The sequence below is a fragment of the Pogona vitticeps genome, chromosome 1, assembly GCF_051106095.1.
Source record: "Pogona vitticeps strain Pit_001003342236 chromosome 1, PviZW2.1, whole genome shotgun sequence".
Lineage (NCBI taxonomy): Eukaryota > Metazoa > Chordata > Lepidosauria > Squamata > Agamidae > Pogona > Pogona vitticeps.
Window position 1 is genome coordinate 54,121,463 of NC_135783.1, and position 19,474 is coordinate 54,140,936.

At 42.2% G+C, this 19,474-nt stretch overlaps 1 protein-coding gene across 1 annotated transcript; it reads right to left on the reverse strand.

Annotated features, from left to right (window-relative positions):
- Positions 1–612: 612 nt before the first annotated feature.
- COX20 (cytochrome c oxidase assembly factor COX20) lies at positions 613–8,057 on the reverse strand. The gene is made up of 4 exons (XM_020787879.3): positions 7,724–8,057; positions 3,412–3,526; positions 2,666–2,729; positions 613–1,453 (listed from the first exon to the last, which is right to left on the reverse strand). Exons 1-4 carry the CDS (start codon positions 7,751–7,753, stop codon positions 1,312–1,314), a joined length of 351 nt encoding a protein of 116 aa, XP_020643538.3. The 5' UTR covers positions 7,754–8,057; the 3' UTR covers positions 613–1,311.
- Between the last annotated feature and the right edge of the window lie 11,417 nt (positions 8,058–19,474).

The window sequence follows — 19,474 nt, forward strand, 5'->3', positions numbered from 1 at the left end:
TCTGTTTTCAGAAATACATTTGCTGCAGCAATTCTCACAGGATGCTTAAAATGCCCTACTTGTTTAGCTCACTTTTGTACTACTGAGCACTATGACAGCAAGACTGGAGAATTGTGTCCCTCTTGCATAGGTTCCTTAAGCTGCCGTGACAGCAGTGTGAGTCTTAATTCATCCTGCTTCATACTTCTTGTTCTATATAGTAGTATGAACAGCACTTTGCCATAATAATCCCTACTGATAGTGAAAATACCTCTTTAAATATGCTTAGGTACAAATATCACAGTTTTTATGCAAATCCTTAACTGTTCACTGAGGCAGAATCATGAAACAATATAAGAGCCTATGGTGCAAGGCAGAAGTCAACGTTTATACATTGTCACATGGGTATTATAACCAAGTACATTCCCTTGCAAATATTTTGCATTGTGATAGTCAAGCATTTACATTACTGCAAAAAGATTGTATTCCTATTACCTGTACTCTAGTGGAGAATGATAACAGTATAAGCAAAATTACTTTCCATAGCACTATCATATTTCATAGCCCCATTAAAAATAACAAGAGGGATTACAGGAGTATCTGGCAAACTCCAGTGAAAACAAGCACACAGGACATGATGCAGTTCTATTTAATTGAAGAAACAATGAATTAAATACAGGGCTAGTATCCTATTGCAAGTCTCAACAAGAGTAGACCCACTGACAGTGGAGTTCACATATGTGTTGATTTACCCGTCAGCAATGGACTATTATCCGGTTGGACCCATTGTGTCAGTGGTCGAATGGTTACCCCATGTTATCCCGTTACTAGTAATGATCTCCTTGCAATCCTGCACATGTCTGTGTAGTAAGAAGCCATTCTCACTTATTTTTTTTTCGTTGTACAGTAGGTAGCTGTTACCATTTAGCTTTGGTTAGGTTTTGCCCTTATACAAGCTGTGTCTTTTAAAAGACTCACCAAAGTCTTTTCATGTATGTAAACTGCTACTTGTTTTACAGAGTAACTCCAAACCCAAAGAACATATAGCTAACACAGACATTCATTCTGCAAAAGTCTTTAAGCATCACTGTTAACTTTTGCCAATCTGTTGTAGATTTATCTCCTGAAAGTGAGCTAAAATGTGCACTAAAATGTGCATGTGCACTAAAAAGAAAAATGTGAAATATCAGGAAAAGTAAGATATAAATGAGAACTTGAAGAGGACCAGTTTGCCTTATTTTTCATCAAGCAAATTCTGTTTTTTTTAATTACAGAGAATCCTTAGAAATAGTATAAGAAGAGATACTCCTTATTTAGGAACTTTTGTAAAAACTATAGACGTCTTTCCTCAGTGGTTGTTGCTTCCTTTGTTCTATCATACTGAGTACCTTCATACAAAATCATATTTTTTATCCCTTCTTGAATCATGCGTTGCTCGAATCTTTTTTTTGCACGATCATATCTACAGCAGAACCTGAAGAGAAAAAAAAAAGCATGACAGCTTTACACAATGAAATTATGTGTTCAGTTTTTATTACACTGAACCAGCTATTACTGTAAAAAGGATGCAGATGTTTTACAAAATCTTTGCTCTGGTAACATGCCTATTCCTGAGACCAAAGGATGGAAATTGTGTGGGTAAGAGTGTATCTGCATGTACACTGCATGTTTTTGATTTCAGTTTGGGCTAAGGACCCCAAAGAGCCGCCCTTCCTTCCCGTCCCTTCTGGTTGAACATATCGCACAAGATGGTTCTCAAATCTGCCCAGCAATTATATGAAGGGCACAAGCATGCTGTACCTGTACCACCCTAAATGTAGAAAACCCTGGAAAGCCATAAATCAGAACTGACTTGACAGAATGCTAAAAAAAAGTGTGATGATGTTACTGGCAAGCAGATATTTTCAGTAATTAAAGAGTTCTTGATTTTGTCCCATAGCAAAATTAGCCTTTAATTACAGCAAATCTCTCCCTGCCAATACTGTAAAACTCTGGGCAGAGTACTTAAATCAATCTCTCCTCCAGGATTCAGTCTCGTATAGGCCACTGGAAAAACCTGCAGTTCTTAAACTGGATTTGTGTCTCCTAAGATTAATAGCAATATATGGAGTTGAGAAATAACAAACCCAGTCAGCCCTGCTTTTCAACTCTAACTGAAGTTACTCCTGAAGATATTTTTCACTTTGTGTGAACCCTATCAGAATCTCTGGAATTGCTTTCCATTCTTATTCTGATGCTTTTTCCTTTAGGGTCACAACCTTAGTTTTTATCCCCTGGAACTTTATACAGAAAATAGTAAGCCCATACTTTTCTTTCTAAAGTGCACGCTTTCAGACACTGGAAATGTCAATAAACAGACATTGGAAGTGGAGACAATCTGGCCAAGGACTGTGTGAAAAATACAGACTGTTAAAATGTATTAAGGTTGTAGCAAGCAAGAGTGCACTTTTTCATGTGAAAAAAAAAAACCACAATTAATTTGTGTATTTCTGAGAAGTGATTTAAATCAATCAAGCCGACCCTGAAAAGCTTGTGGGGCGGGGAACACTTCAGCATATCAGTGAATGGTATAGCATGCTGTAGGGTTAAAATGTAATTTTAAAACTATTCTTCCAGATGGGAATGAATGTGAGACTGTGGTATTACCCACATTTGTGGATTATAATTCTGGGAACAGAATACACACCAAAATACTGTTGTGCTCAGGGCATAACCTCCAACTGCAACGTAATAAGATCGAAGCACTCTACCTAAAGAGAGGTGAAAGAAATCTATTCATATCGAGAATATATAGACAGCTACAGTGGTTAAAAAGGAAAATGCAAAAGAACACACTTCAGAAATGTATACAGCTACATATGACATTAAACCTAGCATTGCATACTCTTTAGGACATGTTTGGCTTTACAGAGATTAATAAAAATATGGTAAACCAAATTATTACACTGCAGAAGATTTGATGTAACTGAGGAAGTATACTAGTATCAGATGAAGTTGATGAAGGGAGAATTAAGGAGGCAACTACAGCTTGGGCTAAGCACAACACGCAAAGAAGGCAGGATCTGCTGCAAAAGCTGTGGATGCAACTAACTCAAATGAACCCTGTTCAGTTATTTGATCCATCTATAATAATATGATTTAAAAAATATTCCAATTACACAGAATGTTAAAGAACTGTCATTTCACAAGATTTAGTGACAAATGGGCATGCACGTCTCTACCGGGAAGCACAAGGGAAGCCAGCATCCTTTCGTATGTTGGCCAATGGTTATAATGTGGTATATAGATAGTAAGGAAGAATAAGAACATGAGAACATCAGAAAGACACACCAGCAATGGTCGTTTTGACCAGATAGGTGGGGTACAAATAGAATGAATGAATGAATAAATAAATAAAATAAAATAAAAGACTGCATAGGTACGTTTACTTACTTGTTGCCAAAAAATGTACAAGCCCCACAGCTACACCGCCCAGCGATCCATAAAGGAATGATTCTCGAGCACAAGGGATCTTAAAGACGTCAGCTATACCCAGGATTTTGAAAGACTTGAAGAAATTAAATATATCATATCAAAACATTCTGACAGAACAATACCCTTTCATTAGCTAGCTTTCTAACTAATAGGTAAACGTAAAGGTTCCCCTTGACAATTTTTGTCCAGTCGTGTTCGACTCTAGGGGGTGGTGCTCATCCCCGTTTCCAAGCTACAGAGCCAGCGTTTTGTCCGAAGACAATCTTCCATGGTCACATGGCCAGTGCGACTTAGACACGGAACGCTGTTACCTTCCCACCGAAGTGGTCCCTATTGATCTACAGTACTTGCATTTGCATGCTTTTGAACCGCGAGGTTGGCGGGAGCTAGGACAAGCGACGGGCGCTCACTCCGTCACGTGGATTCGATCTTACGACTGCTTGGTCTTCTGACCCTGCAGCACAAGCTTCTGCGGTTTAGCCCACAGCGCCACCACGTCCCTCTTCTAACTAATAGGGAACCGACAAACCATTCAACAGAATTGCCAGATTTGCCCCAGCAAAGGATTCCTGTCCCTTTCGTTGTAGTGCAGTGTGAAAAGATAATTTTAGAAGGTGCAGTTTCTTCCACTGGACCAAAAGCACAAGAAAAGATGCACCTGGAAAAGTGTCTGCCATAACTATTAGAGAGAAACTGGTTTATCTTATTAATCATTACTATAGCCCAATAAAATTTGAAGAGAGAAAGCTGTTATATCACTGTACAGTATTTAGTTCTTCAATGTGTCCCTGAGCCCTGGTGGCAGTGCTTGGAAGCTAACAATGCACACAATGTGTATCTGATAACTGGAATCCTTTGAACAGTAAAGTTCACACACCTACAAAGGAGCTGGAAAATCACTGTCACTGAAGACTGTGAAAACACAGAGCTGGAAGGAACAATGTGTATGTGTGTTTGAGTGCGAAAGCATGACTCTGCTGATTCAGCTGAATATCTCCGTGACACTTAATGGTGGTGCAAGTAGCAGCCACCTCATGCTTCTGAGGTGCTGGGGGACTATTTGTGGTGGCTTTCACCCTTCTTAGAGAAACTGGTGCTGGAAGACTGCTGCTCCACACTGTAATCACTGATGAACAGCAGAGACTGGCAAATGATAGACGTCCAGAAGCTGCCATTTCCAACTTGCCTCAGCCCTAGCTATGCTGGATGGGGTTGGTGGCAACTATCAATATCTGGAGAGCTCCACTTTCCCTACCTCTGTAAAAGGGGTGTCTCACTGTCCTATGGTCATCTCCTAAGCTATTCAACTGCCAAATATCAGCAGGCCTAGGGACCACACTCAGCCACAGTATCCACCATGGGCTGCTTTAGCTTGGAACTAGCCAAGAATGTCCTCCTGCCATTTACACCAGAAGTAACCGGGCACCCCTTCCTGTTTCGACTGGATACTTTCTGCACTCTTGGAAGTATTCAGCAATCCCAAAAATATTTGGCTTAGAGGGCTTAAAAATGGCTTTCAATACCCATATGTCGCTGGGGGCTGCTCCCTGCACAGATAGTCTAAACAAAACTACTTGTTGGGAGTATGCAATGCAGACCATCCATTGCTAATGACATTCTTCTTTGCATTGTGTCCTGAAGTAAAACTCTGAGTTTGGTACCAGCACCTGCACTTAATAACATACCAAATGAGAGGAAATACACTGAAATGTATTCCACATATAACAATGTATTGATAGTTGAGAATTCTACAGATTAGTATACATTCTACAGTGTATACTGTATATTCTACAGAGGTTACAGAGTGAGCCCAACCAAACACAAGCTAGAGCTCATCTGAAAGCCTATGCCGTGGCATAGAAAGTTGTCCAGCAGAGTTGTTTCAATTGATCCAGAGCTTAATACAGTACATGTATTAAGAATAACATACTGCCCATTCAGCAACCAGCTGTCAGGAATCTCCATAACACATTGCAGGCAAAGTTACTTCGATCTGCTCTGCCTTGGGATTCTGTAGTTGATACAAGTCCTTTGGGTGTAACTTTGGCCCCTCCTTGTCACATTATAACGGATACATTACAACTGGTGCAGCTCAAGGACATGGACCAGATTCTTGGAGAGGTGAATGCCCCCAAATGTATGCTAGAGCTTTGCTCTTCATGGCTTATAAAAGCAGTCTGATCAATTGAAAGGCAAATGAAGGCATGGGATGCAACCTGTGCTGGATGTGACTACACTCCTCCAGAAAAGCATGTGTGTACTTCTGAATTCATCCCTGAGCCTGGATGTCTCAGTTTCAGCAGTATCCATGAGTGCATTCGCACAGTTAAAAGTGATGCGTCCGCTGGGCCAATTCCTTGAGATACAGTACAGTATATGATTTGACACATGCCTTACTTACATCCCGCTTTGATAACTGTAATGTGCTCTGTGTGGGGCTGCTTTTGAGGACAGGTCAGAAGCTTCAGCAGCTGAAGATGAACCTGCCAGACTGCTCACTGAGGCCAGTCATAGGGAGCATATAACACTCCTGCTACAACAACTGCATTGGCTACCAGTCTGCTTCTGGGTCCAATTAAAAGGGCTGGTTCTTACCTATAAAGCTCTATATGAGTTTGATCCAGGCTATCTGAAGGATTGTACAGTATCTCCCCATATGGACCTTCCTGGTCCTTAAAGACTTCAGAGGAGGCACTTCTCTTGGTCCCCTTACCAGCCTGGGTGAGTTTGAGGGCCCCACAGGATATTGTTAAGAATTCCTCCTCCCACATAAAGAGTACTAGCATCCAGATATGTTACGTTGCATTCACCTCAGTTTGTGAAATGCAATTGGTGGCTGTACAAAAGACAGCCTTTTAACTTGCTTCATTCATTTGTGACTGAATCATCCAATAACAGTTTAAAATATGGTTACTGCAAACAACATGTAGCCTATGACTTTCATTGACTTTCCTTTTATGCAGCACATCACATTTTGCTTTATTTGTTTTATTTTTGTAAACTCATATGCAAATATAAAAGACTAATATAAAATATGTTTTAAATATTTTTTATCATTGTAAATTGTCTTGGATGTAAAAGTTGAAAAGGCACATATCTCCAGAAATATCTTCTTGATTTAAGCTACTTTTTGGTTTTCCAAGATGGTACTGTTACTTTAGCATTGACATTGCAAATATTTGACTATGCCTGTTTCTGTGTCTGCTGCGTCATCAATTCAACTCATAAATTTAAAGTAAAACTAATATTAAATATTATTTAAATATATTAAATTTTATCCATGAAAGCTCACATTACAATACATACTATTCTTTAAGATGCATTGTGGTATTTATTTATTTACTTATTTACTTCTGTTTTGACTGATATTATATTAAATATATTTTCTTTCCACAATACTGTACAGTAAAAGGTATTTTAAAAGCCTGACTTACATTTTCAACTGCAGAAGAGGAAACATAAAACAACAGATAAGAATTGTATTTAGAGCTACTGCTACACTGCCATGGAACAACTGGCTCAAGAGTGTTTTCAATAGAAATCGGTGGATATATGGTTGTAACATTCTAATTTAAAAAAACACACACACAAACATGTAGCATAACTTCTAAAACTGAGTTGTGCAAAACATGCTTTTAAAGCTTTCTTATAGGAGCAATAGTAACGATTGGCAGTTCACTTATTTGGGAATGCTTTTACACTCGATGATTTATAAGCCAGGCGCGTTGTCAGCCCGATTAAAAACAACAACACGATTTTACAGTTCGGAAGCCTGACCTAGTATGCTGTCGTAAAGGGCGCCCTTCAATCCCTTCAGCCAGACTCTGGTTCTTGCCTTCTGCTTTCCGTGTCTGATGCTGGGGCCAGGTGAAATGTGCTAGCGATGGTGAGCAAGGAAATTGGGTGTAACAACAGCTTTTGTACCCGAGAATAGATCACGACTTTGGCTTTACGGGATCAATTTTTAGGCTAAGGCTGGGTCCTATACGTCTATGCTTCGGGGAGGGCTCTTCCAAGGATTTGAGCCACCGCAAGTTAAACAGAACCTCCATGTCCAGTAAGAATGTATCTGAATACCACCTGGTGGAGGAGCCGCAATGCTAGGCTCGATTTACAGGAAGGTCAATCTGCCTACAGAGAAGTCATTGCCCTTAGAGAAGCCAGAGCCCAAGGTGCGTGCAAAATATACTACGACTCTAGCTCCGTATGCGCGGTGTGTGACGGCAATAGCTACCGCGTAACATGTGTCACCGCCTTCACAGCGCATTACCTTCTCGGAGTCCCCTTTTTCGCTCGCCATGATCACGCCAGTTCAAGATCCCTGCTTTCCTCCCCCCCCCTTTGCGCACACTTCTACCAGAGAGCCGGAAGCGTCAGCTGCGCAGAGAGACCTCAAGCCAGAGGCTGCCGCTCTACCCATTTCCCTCTCCCGTTCGCTTTTGTTTTAACATGGTTCCTCCTTCATCTCTATGGTGCGCGGAGAAGGAACGGACGCCATTTTAGGTCTGGAGAGGAGATTTCGAGCAAGAATCCTTTGTTCAGTGAGATGGGTCACAGAGCAGCATGGGCGCGCGCATACGCCCGCCCGGGGGCTGTGCACGTACAGGCGTGGGCGCGCGCGCGCGCTGCTTACTTCAGCTTAGGCTTTTCGCGCGCTCTCGCGTCCGGTCCCTGGAGCGCGCGGAAACCTACGCCGAGGCAAGCGGCGCGTACAGTCACGTACTCTCGTCTGTAGGGTGTTGGTGCGCCAGTTGGGGTTGGTGCACTATTTTTTGTTTTTTTTGTGGGAGCATATAGAGTGCAGGAGGGACGGTGGCAGGAAGGATGCCATCATTTAGTCAAATAAAAACTGAATGGGTGAGGTAAATAAGTTATGTGTGTTTTAGCAAGGCTTTCTCGGGCAGGCGGGTTTTTTTTAATGAACAAGTTTCCCTATTACAAGAAAAATTGGGTTGGAGGTTTCAACTGTGCAATAGTAAGCCTGTGCATTTTTTAAAAAAAGCACAAGAGAGTCGCTTTTTTCGCGTGTTTCACGGAAAGCAAATGTCCTGTGGCATGTTAATTAAAATATTTTTACCCTGCATGTCTCCTTAAAAAGAACCCAGTGATGCTTACATCATTGAAATACACTATTTAAAGCTAAAACTTAATAATTTTTAATTTGGCATAAACTTTAGTGATCTGGAGCCTGCTTTTTCACACTTTTCCCTCCCTGAGCTGTAAGGACACCGTAAAAAACCCCATATATATGGGGAACTGTTGTGTTCAAATTGTGCATCTTGATATGGGCTGCAGTCTGAAAATAAATGCCATGTAAAACAGGTCAGGGACTACAAGGCACTGTTAGTGAAATCCAGTGAAAATGCAACGTGTTGCAGAAAGGGGCAAAAACATCTGTTTAGCACATATTGTACTGGTAGGTAGCAACTGAGTTGGCAGCAACTGATAAAGTAAGGGATCTTGAGGTTCTTGTGGACAGCATAATGAAAATGTCAGTCTACTCAGTGTATGGCTACTATAAAAATTCAAATGATATGTTTGGCATAATTAGAAAATAAATACAAAAATAAAACTGCCAGTATATAAATTTTGACCTATCAATCCATAGGGCAAATCTACATCACAGATTATGTTCACCACCACAAAATGGAGTATTGTAGGACTGTGAAAGACGTAGAACATGACAACCAAGCTGATAGAGCAACTGCCCTGTGATGAAAAGTTACAGTGTTTGGTTATTTTAATTCAGAGAAAGGATGACCAAGGAAAAACATGGTGGTGTATAAATAATGCACAGTGTGCATAAAGTAAATGACGAGAGTTTTTCCCCACTTTCATACAAGAGTCCTGGGTCATCCCATGAAGCTGAGTGGGAAGATTTAAAGGACATAAGCAGTTGTAGTTCTTCACACATCATAGTTGAGTGTAGTGGCACAAGATGTAGTTCTAGCTACCAACTTGAATAGGTTTGGAAGGGAATTAGATCCATGGAAGTCAAAGTCATCAGTGGTTATAGCCAGAATACTGTAGCTACATATCACCTCAGGTATTAGAGGTACCTGTGTTTCTCTGTATCAGCTGCTGAGACGTGAAATGCAGACATTGCTGATGCAGCTGGCTAGCAATGGTTGGGAGAGAATGTTGGACTAAGTGGACCTCTGTCTTGTTCAAACATGGATGCTCTTACAGTATGTCAACCCAAAGGTTGGAGAATTTAAAAAATGTCTCCATATTTCTAAATGATCTTTCAAAGCATAATATAAACAAACAAACCATATATGATATAGCCAAATGAATGCAAAGGTGAATTGCCAGAATTTTTTTATTTTATTTTTATTCTTTCTCCCAGTTATGGGACCCAAGGCAGGTCACATTTAAAAAAAAATAAATCAGTTAAAAGAACAATAAAATACTACATTAAAAACAAATGTATATATTTTAAAAATCTGGTAAAACTTAAAAACACCTTAAAAGGAAACCAAAACATACACAAACTAATATACAGCATCCAAAATTAAAACTCATCCCTACCCTGTTAGCTGCTTAAGAGCTGCCTAAAAGTATGGTCTTTGTCACCAGAAAGATAAGATGGATAAACCTGTCCTCCCAGAGTCCACGGATGGCTTTTTCAGAAGGGCTTTTGCAATTGCCTCTTTTAAACATGCCAGTAGCCTGTCTTGTTGCAAGGAGGCATTTAGCACCTAGCCAGTTCAGCTCTGGCAGCTTTTATAAGCCAGGAAAGCAAGGGATGCAGCATACACGTGGTAGTTTTCACCTTTGCAAGGTTCCTTGTCTGTATCCTCAGGCTGCACAGATTGAAACATATCCATTATAACAGGACAAGCGGGAGCTAGAGTTACATTGACAGGAACTGTTTCAACCATAATTACCCAAGTCAGAGTGAGTCTAAACAACTTTATCTGTAAAATGCCATGCAGATTCTTCATGGGCTGTAGAGTAGTCAGCATCTTGTTCTTGTGGGTGTACGTGTAATTTCCCCCTAACACCTGAAATAGCTGTGCTGAGTAACCATGTGCAGACACAATGGCAGCAGAAAAGAAACATTTCTTCACTGTGACCACTGCCACAGAGTAGGCCTTTAAACTACCCCTAGCCTGTGTTTGGTCAGATTCAATTGGAGTTTTTTGCCAACAGCACTCCAGTTTGTAAATGTAAGGAGGGGTCTAATGATAATTTGAAAGACTGTAGAATAAATCAATTTCCCTGTCTTTTCTCCCAAACACGTACAGTTATATTACCATTAGGACAGAACGTATCATAAGGAAAGCTGGACTGGATTCAGATGGAGGAGTGAAAATTTGTGGAAGAAACATCAATAATTTAAGATAGGCAAATGACACCATCTTATTGGCAGAAAGCAGCAATGACTTGAAATGACTTTTAGAAAAAGTGAAAGAAAGTGCCAAAACAGTTGAACATTCTGAAGACAAAAACATGACTACAGAAGAAGTACAGTGGTGCCTTGACTTACGAATTTAATTGGTTCCAGAACTTCAGTTGTAACTTGAAATGGTCGTACGTCAAAGCACATTTCCCATAGGAATGCATTGAAATGCAATTAATCCATTCCGACCGAAGGAAAAAACACACCAAAAAACACAAAAAACCCACCGGAAACACGATTAATCCATTCCAGTCGAAGGGAGAAAAAAAGAAACGAAAAGAAAACCATGCAAGGCCCTTCAGAAATGCAAAAAAAGCAAAGCAGAAAGCAAACAAACTATGCAAGACCCTTCAGAAATGCAAAAAAACCAAAGCAAAAAGCAAACAAACCCCGCAAGACCATCAAAAAACAAGCAAACCCTACATGACCCATCACAGCACAGAAACGTAATCTCACCACCCAGCCCAAAACCACGCTGCAAAACCCACCCAGAACAGTTTTTAAAAAGTAGAAAGCAGCACCTTACCTTAACCAGGCACTCCAAAGCCTACTCCAATCGCGCTCACTCTAACTGTTTGGGCAAAAGAGCTACAGGAGCCTCTTCGCCTACCAACGGTTAGCAATTTGAATTCCCTGCCTTTTTTTCCCTACCTTTTTTTTGGTTGTAACTCAAAGCTCCAGCCGCAGGTCGAAGCAAAATTTTGCGGCCTGAGCTGGTCGTAAGTTGAAATGCTCATATGTCGGAACATTCGTAAGTTGAGGCACCACTGTACATCACTTTAGTGATAAAGAAATTGAAATTGTTAGAGATTTTGTATACTTACAGCCAACATATCAGAAGGTATGTAAGGAAAGGAAGCAATGAAGGGACTAGAAAAGCTCATCAAGTGTAAGGATGTGTCACTGGACACTAAGACTAAAACCATCCACAGTACCTCTTGTATTTCCAGTCACCATGTATTGGTGTGAAAGCTGGACAGTTAAGAAAGCTGAAAGGAGAAGAAAAAACAGATTTGTTTGAAATGTGGTGCTGGAGGAAAGCTTTGCAGATACCCTGAACTACTTGAAAGGCAAACTAGTGTGGTCAAATAAAGCCTCAACTAGCTCTGGAGGCAAAAATGTTGAAACTGAGTCTGTCCCACTTTGGGCACATCATGAGAAGGCAGAATTCTCTGGAAAAGACAACAGTACTTGGGAAGGATGAAGGAATCAGAAAAAGAGGAAGACCAAATATGAGGTGGACTAACTCCATAAAGGAAACCACAGACTTGAGTTTGGAAGAGTTGAGCAGGGCAGTTGAGATGATTTTTTGGAGATTGCTTATTCATAAGTCATAACTTTTTTGCTTTACTACTTGTCCACCAAAGGCGATAGTAAGTTCCAGTTCGTTTGTGACATTTCCAGCATTTACTTGACCGATTAGAAACCATTTTAGCTAGTCTATCAGGTGGTAAATGGCATCTATAAAACATTTTGTATAAATTCTCTTTATAAGATCATGCCATTGTCATTTATAGTTTCTAGTCCACAACTTTTGCCATCTTTCAAGTTCAATATTGTATCCAAAGTTTTTTTGCCAATTGTACCATTGTTTCTTTGACTTGTTCATTGGCCATTGTGGCGTTCAGCTCTGCTCTCACCTGTCCGTCACAGCTGGGCAGGGGAACCTCAGCCAATGAGAGGACGAAGGGTGGTGCAGAAGTGGGAGGAGCTGGGTTATATAAGGTGTGTGTGACGTGTGAGAGGAGATCAGTTTGAGATATGAGTGATTAAAGAGATTGATAGTAAGTGAGAAAGAGCCAGTCAGTGAGGGAAAAGTCTGTGTGAGCTAGTGTCTGAGAAACAGTGATTGTCAACTTAATTTTATAACAGTGATTTACTACTTTTATTTCTTGTAATAAATAAATCTTTCATTTGTTTGAAAAGAAACACTTATCCTTTTGATTTAAAGGATAGGTTGGTGGCAGCAAGTTTTTGGTGAAAAGTAGTGGGCACTCTTATAGGCCTGGATGGGTAGAGGCTTGAGAGTGGCCCGCTACAGCCATTTTCCAATTTAAGAGATATTTATAGATTTTCCCAATTAATTTATCATTTGACATTAAAATTATTTGGTCAAGTGTTGTTTGTTCTTTACAGAAATCATATATTTTTAAATCTCTTTCATACCTAGATTGTCATTGCATTATGGGCCACCATAATAATGCACTTGTTATCTTGAATAACTTGTTTGTAAAATACCGTAAGTTTAATTTTGTTGCAGTTAAAAAATTCTCATATTTTCATAGATAAATTGGACAATTGGTAAGGATGTTTTATAGGGATTTCTGGGGTTTATGACAAGGATTTTCAATTTTCAAGAATATGTAGTTAATGAAAAGTTTTAGCTTCATATGCCATCTGGTGGTAGCTTATGAGATTGCCTTAGCTTTGAAGAACTATAGTTTCTTTCTTCATGTAACTTAGTGTGCATCCCAACATATACAGTATAACCTATTTATTTATTTATTTATTTATTTATTTATTTATTTATTTATTTATTTATTTATTTATTTATTTATTTATATACTGCCCATCTGGCAGCCAAGGCCACTCTGGGCAGTTTACAACAAATAACAAAAACAACAAAGTAACGAAATAGCAAATAGCAACATTAATACATAGGGGTGAAAATAAAAAATCATAAAATACCGTGAGGATAAAATTATAATACAATAAATAGAATTAAAACATACTGTATTTTTCAGTGTATAAGATGACCCAATTTATAAGATACCCCCACTTTTCCAACCCCAAATAAGAAAATTTGATTGCTGCTTTCCCTCTCCACTTCCTAAGCCCAGCGAAAGCAGGATGAAAGGGCTGTGGAAGTGGTGGGGGAAAGCAGCAATCTTAAGAAATGGAAGAGTAAAGCAGTGATGAAAGGTTTGCAAGATCGCAGCCCTTTGATCCTGCAGTGGTTTCATTGCTGCTTTACCCCTCCATTCAGGGCTTTGGAAATGGAGGGGTAATGAAAGGGCAGCAGGATCAAAGGGCTGTGGTCTGCAGCCCTTTCATTGCTGCTTTACCCCTCCATTTCCTAAGCCCTGCAGTGTGCATGCACACCACACTCCATATCCACTTGCAGGCGAGGAGGAACAGTGCCTGCTGCTTTAGATCTGTGAAGCAGCAGAAGCAGAAATGGAAGGGGTGGGTCCAAGCATGGAGGTTCCACCAGACCCCACTGATGAGCATAAGGTAGGCAGTTTTACTACCGCATGATTTTCTCCTCAGCTTACTTCCATGTAAAAGACAACCCTCATTTTTCCTCCAGTGATTTTAGGAAAAAGTATCATATTTTACACAGAAAAATACCATATATAACATACATAACCTTAGATATGGGTGAGTCTCTTGTAGAAGAACAGTCATTCTAGTTGGGGTAAAAGGGTAATATCCTCTCCTTTGGTTGTGGGATTTTCGGGCTGTTTGGCTGTGTTCTCCAGAACACGGCCAAACAACCCGAAAAACCCACAACCATTGGATCCCAACCATGAAAGCCTTTGAGAACACATCCTCTCCTTTATTCAGTTCAGAGATAATCTGTTTTTCCTGTTTGTGGCTAAATGAGCTCTGTGTAATGTTGGCACTATAAAGGCCACCACCTTTATTTTTCAAGGTTTTTCAAAATTAAACTTTCTTTTATTCTAAACCAAGTTGTTGTTCAGTTAAATAAACATGCACAGGATCTGATGACAGGGGAGGAAAGAAAGGACAAGGAAGTACCCTAATCATTCAATGTAGAATTACCGTATATGTCTGTGTATAAGACACCCTCATGTATAAGACGCCCCCACTTTTCTAACCCAAAATTAAGTTCTAACCCAATCTAAGTGGGGCTTAGCAAGTGTAGGGTGAAAGGGATCAAAGCACTGCAGGATCGCTTTGATCCCTGCTTTCTCCCTTCGTGCTAAGCCCCGTGGGGCTTAGCAAAAGGAGGGGGAAATGGATTAAAGCAATCCCGCAACTGCATGATCATTTTGATCCCTTTCCCCCTTATACAGCCACGGAATTGCTTTGATTCTTCCCCCCTCCTTTTGTTAAGCCCCATGGGACTTAGCAAGCATAGGGGAAAGCAGGGATTTAAGGCGATCCTGCAACACTTTGATCCCTGCTTTCCTTTTGCTAAGGATTCGCGAGTGGAGGGGAAAACAGGGATCAAAGCCTTGCACGAACAATCTGATCCCTGCTTTCTCCTCCACTTGTTTTTGTACTCTCCTCAGCTTACTTCCGTGTATAAGACGGCCCTCAATTTTTAGTCTAATGCATGTCATTTTAGAAGTAGCTATAACATTCATCTCCACTCTTGTCACTGCAACTCCCATCATCTTCAAGCCACCATGAATGGCACATTCAAGGGGCATTGGACTGGGAAATCTGAAATAGAGGAAAGCTGCTTCCTTCAGAGCAATTTGTTTGTACATACCCAAATCATCCCTTTGGCACTTACTTTCTCCAAGACTGGTTTGCTCAGCCTCCTGCCTTTGGACTAACTGCAGAGTCGCCTTGCCTCTTCCCTGGGGGTGGGAAAGGACTGGGATTGAATCATCTATACCCTGGACTTTGCTCTCCTTTATGCTCATGCTTAAGATCTTTGCGGCTTGCTCCACGAATAACATCTGTTCTCCAGTAACTTTGTTATCAACACCATCAACATCTGCTTCAACAACAGCAAAAATAACATTGGAAGTTGCAATATTTGAAAGGACAAGGTCACGTGGAGGAGGAGGAGGAGGAAAGACAAGGGCTATATGTGGGATTTAAGCACACGGTTTTTCTTAAATTATTTAATTTTTATACACTAGGGGCTTATAATTTGGGACTTGTTTTTTCTTTTAGTAATATTGTATTTGATTTATGCATTTTTTGTGTTTAAGTTCATGTGTTCTATTAATTTAGGGTAATTCTTTATTGTCTTTTTTCCTTCCCTCTTCCCCCTCCTTTTTCCCCCCCTTGGAAATGGAGTGGAAGGCTTGTCCGCCTAGCGAGGGGCCCAGGAACATTCCAGTGATTACGGGTAGAGGGAGATATGGTGTTGGCACAGTCCCTGCTCGTGTCAGAAGAACGATGAACAGATGTTTGGCTGCGACCAACCCTCAGTATCGAGGTAGCCAGCTCAGTCAGCCCTCCACTCTAAATCTGGTGCTGTTGAATGCCAGGTCTGTGTCCAACAAAGCCCAGTTGATCTATGATCTTATCCTGGAGCAGGATGCAGACCTGGCTTGCATAACCAAGACATGGATTAGTGGGGAGGGTGGCCCTCCCCTGGCCCTCATCTGCCCGCCTGGTTATGCTGTCCAGCACCAGGGTAGACTGGAGGGGCGGGGGGGAGTAGCTATTGTTTACAAATCGATCTTAGAGGTTACTAGGCGCTCCTCAGTGGTGAAGCCAGGCCTAGAGGCACTCCACGTGTTGATTGGGGCCAGGGATGGTATTGGGATTTTGCTGGGTTACCGCGCTCCCCGCGATCCAGCCATTTCCCTACCGGAGCTGGCCGACTTTGTCTCCACGGCACTGTTGGGGTCCCCGAGGCTCCTGGTCTTGGGTGACTTCAACATGCACGCGGGGGCAGAGACTACTGGGCCAGCTCTTGAGTTCTTGGAAACCATGGCTTCCTTGAACATGTCCCAACATGTCATCGGCCCCACCCACGTGGGTGGCCATACGTTAGACCTGGTCTTTACCACGACATGGAACGAGCGTGATCTGATGGTGACTGACCTCGTGTCAGTCCCCTTGTCATGGTCAGATCACCACCTAATAAAATGTAACCTCTCAGTGGCACTTCCCCCTCGCAGGGAGCAGGGACCTATTTCTATGGTCCACCCTTGAAGGCTACTGGATCCTGCCGGATTCCAGGATGCCATGAGAGGTGTTACGGCTGACCTGGCCAGCGCCCCTGTCGAGGCTCTGGTTGACAGCTGGTTCACTGCTGCCACCAGGGCCGTAGACATGATAGCGCCTAAACGCCCTCTCCATCGCAGAACCCGCCCGACGCCCTGGTTTAACCAGGAGCTTCGAGCGATGAAGCGATACAGGAGAAGACTAGAGCGTAGGTGGAGGAAGAACCCGAGGGACTTTAATTGGATAGCTGTCAGGTTGCAACTAACCTTTACCTGTCTAAGGTAAAGGCTGCCTGTCGAACTTACTTCGCTAATCGGATAAGCGAAGCATCCAACCAGCAGGCGGAGTTATTCCGTATAGTGCGCGACCTATCCGGAACTGGTCTGGGTGATAGGCCTCCCCCTAGTTTCTCACCTGACCAGTTTGCAGCCTTTTTAAAATCTAAAGTGGAGGCCATCCGCCAGGACCTCTCTCCTTTTTTGAATACAGTGAGTCGAGCAGAGATATCCAGCGCTCCGTCTTGCCGGGTAACCTTTGACTCCTTTCAGCCTGTGATGCCTGATACTGTGGCCAAGGTGCTTGATCGCTGTCAAGCCACCTCCTCCTCCTTGGACCCTTGCCCGGCCTAGCTAATCAAAGCAGCCAGGCCGATAACAACTGAATGGGCCACTGCAATAATAAATGGGTCTTTCCTTGAGGGCAGGTTCCACTCTGCCCTCAAGGAGACACTCATTAGGCCCATAAGAAAGAAACCTAGTTTGGCGGTGGACGAAATTGTCAATTATAGGCCCATCGCCAATGTTTCTTTCATGAGCAAAGTGGTGGAGAGGGTGGTGGCTGACCAGCTTCAGGCATACTTGGATGAAACAGATGCCCTGGATCTATTCCAGTCGGCCTTCAGGCTGCGCCACGGTACAGAGACAGCATTGGTCGCCCTGTATGATGACCTGTTGAGGGAAGCCAACAGGGGGAAAATGTCTCTGTTGGTCGTCCTCGACATCTCAGTGGCATTTGATACCATCGACCACGGTGTCCTCCTGGGGAGGCTCTCCGAGTTGGGAATAGGTGGCCTGGCATTGGCCTGGCTCAGTTCCTTCTTGGGGGACCGCCCCCAGAGAGTCCAGCTTGGAGAGTGTGTCTCGGCCCCGTGGAGTCTCAATTGTGGCGTCCCACAGGGGTCGATCATCTCCCCAATGCTGTTCAACATCTATATGAGGCCGCTGGGAGGGGTCATCCGGGGATGTGGGGCTTTGTGTCATCAATATCCTGATGACACCCAGCTATACATCTCCTTTTCACCTGATGCAGGTGATGCCGTCCTGTCCCTTCAACCCTGCCTGGGGACCGTACTGGGATGGATGCAGGAGAATGGGCTGAGGCTGAACCCGGACAAGATGGAAGTTCTGAGGGTGGGTGACCCCGTGGTTGGCGGCTTGGGGGACTCTCTCACGTTTGTGGGGTCCGCAGTTTGCGCATACATCTGGACCCATCGCTCACCATGGAAACAGGTGGCGTCGGTAGTCCGTACCACCTTTTTCCATCTCTGGCGGATTGCCCGGCTGTGGCCCTATCTCGACACAGGGGCACTCACTACCTTGGTGCATGCACTCGTAATCTCAAGATTAGACCACTGTAATGCGCTCTACGTGGGGCTGCCTTTGAAGCTGATGCGGAAACTTCAGGTGGTGCAGAATGCTGCAGCCAGACTCCTTACCGGAGTGAGAAAATACCAACACATTTTTCCAACGCTGGCCGTATTGCATTGGCTGCCCATCCGTTTCCGCGTCGACTTCAAAGTTTTAATGCTTACTTATAAGGCCCTAAACGGTTTAGGACCTCGATACTTGGCAGAACGCCTGCTCCCATCCAGGTCTACCCGGATCACCCGTGCGAGTTAGGAGGTGGGGCTGAGGAGCCTGACGCCAAGAGAGGCCCGGAAGGAGAAGACACGAAACCGGGCGTTCTCGGCGGTGGCTCCTCGCCTCTGGAACAACCTTCCTCCAGAGATTTGCGCGGCCCCTACGCTGAGTGTTTTTAAAACCCAGTTAAAAACATGGTTATACATCCAGGCCTTCCCTCCAATCAATTCCTGAAATCTTTTTCTAATTTCCCTTATATTATTTTCTTTATCGTCTGTGATTGCAATTATTATTTTACGTTCATGCACATTCTTGTATTTTAGTTACATTTTATTTTTATTATATACTGGAAACCGCCTAGAGTGGTCTGGTAGTCCAGATAGGCGGGATACAAATCAAATAAATAAATAAATAAATAAATAAATAAATAATAAATAAAATATATATCTAATTTGTGAGTGCCTAGGTAATACATTTATATTATTAAAATGCACTCAAGAGTTTTCTGGATGTGCAAGAATGATGAGAGACTAAATACTAAGATAAAATTCTATAGTAACTGTAGCACATTACAGAAAGTGGGGGGGGGAAGATAAGCATACTAAAATGCTTACAAATATTGTATGTAACTCATAGAAGTTTAAGGCTAAAGTCCAAAACACTTCTTAGGAAGGAAGTTATACTGAACACAGTGGACTTACTTCAGATTAAGTATTTCCTGAACTACAGGTCTGTAAGTGTACAGATTGAAGAGTGCCATTTTTTCCAGTCATCACACTCATCTATGCAAGTGGAACCTTGAGATTAGATACTGTAATTTGCTCTTTGTGGAGCTAACTTTGAAGACAAATGTTTCAACCAGTACAACATGCAGTGG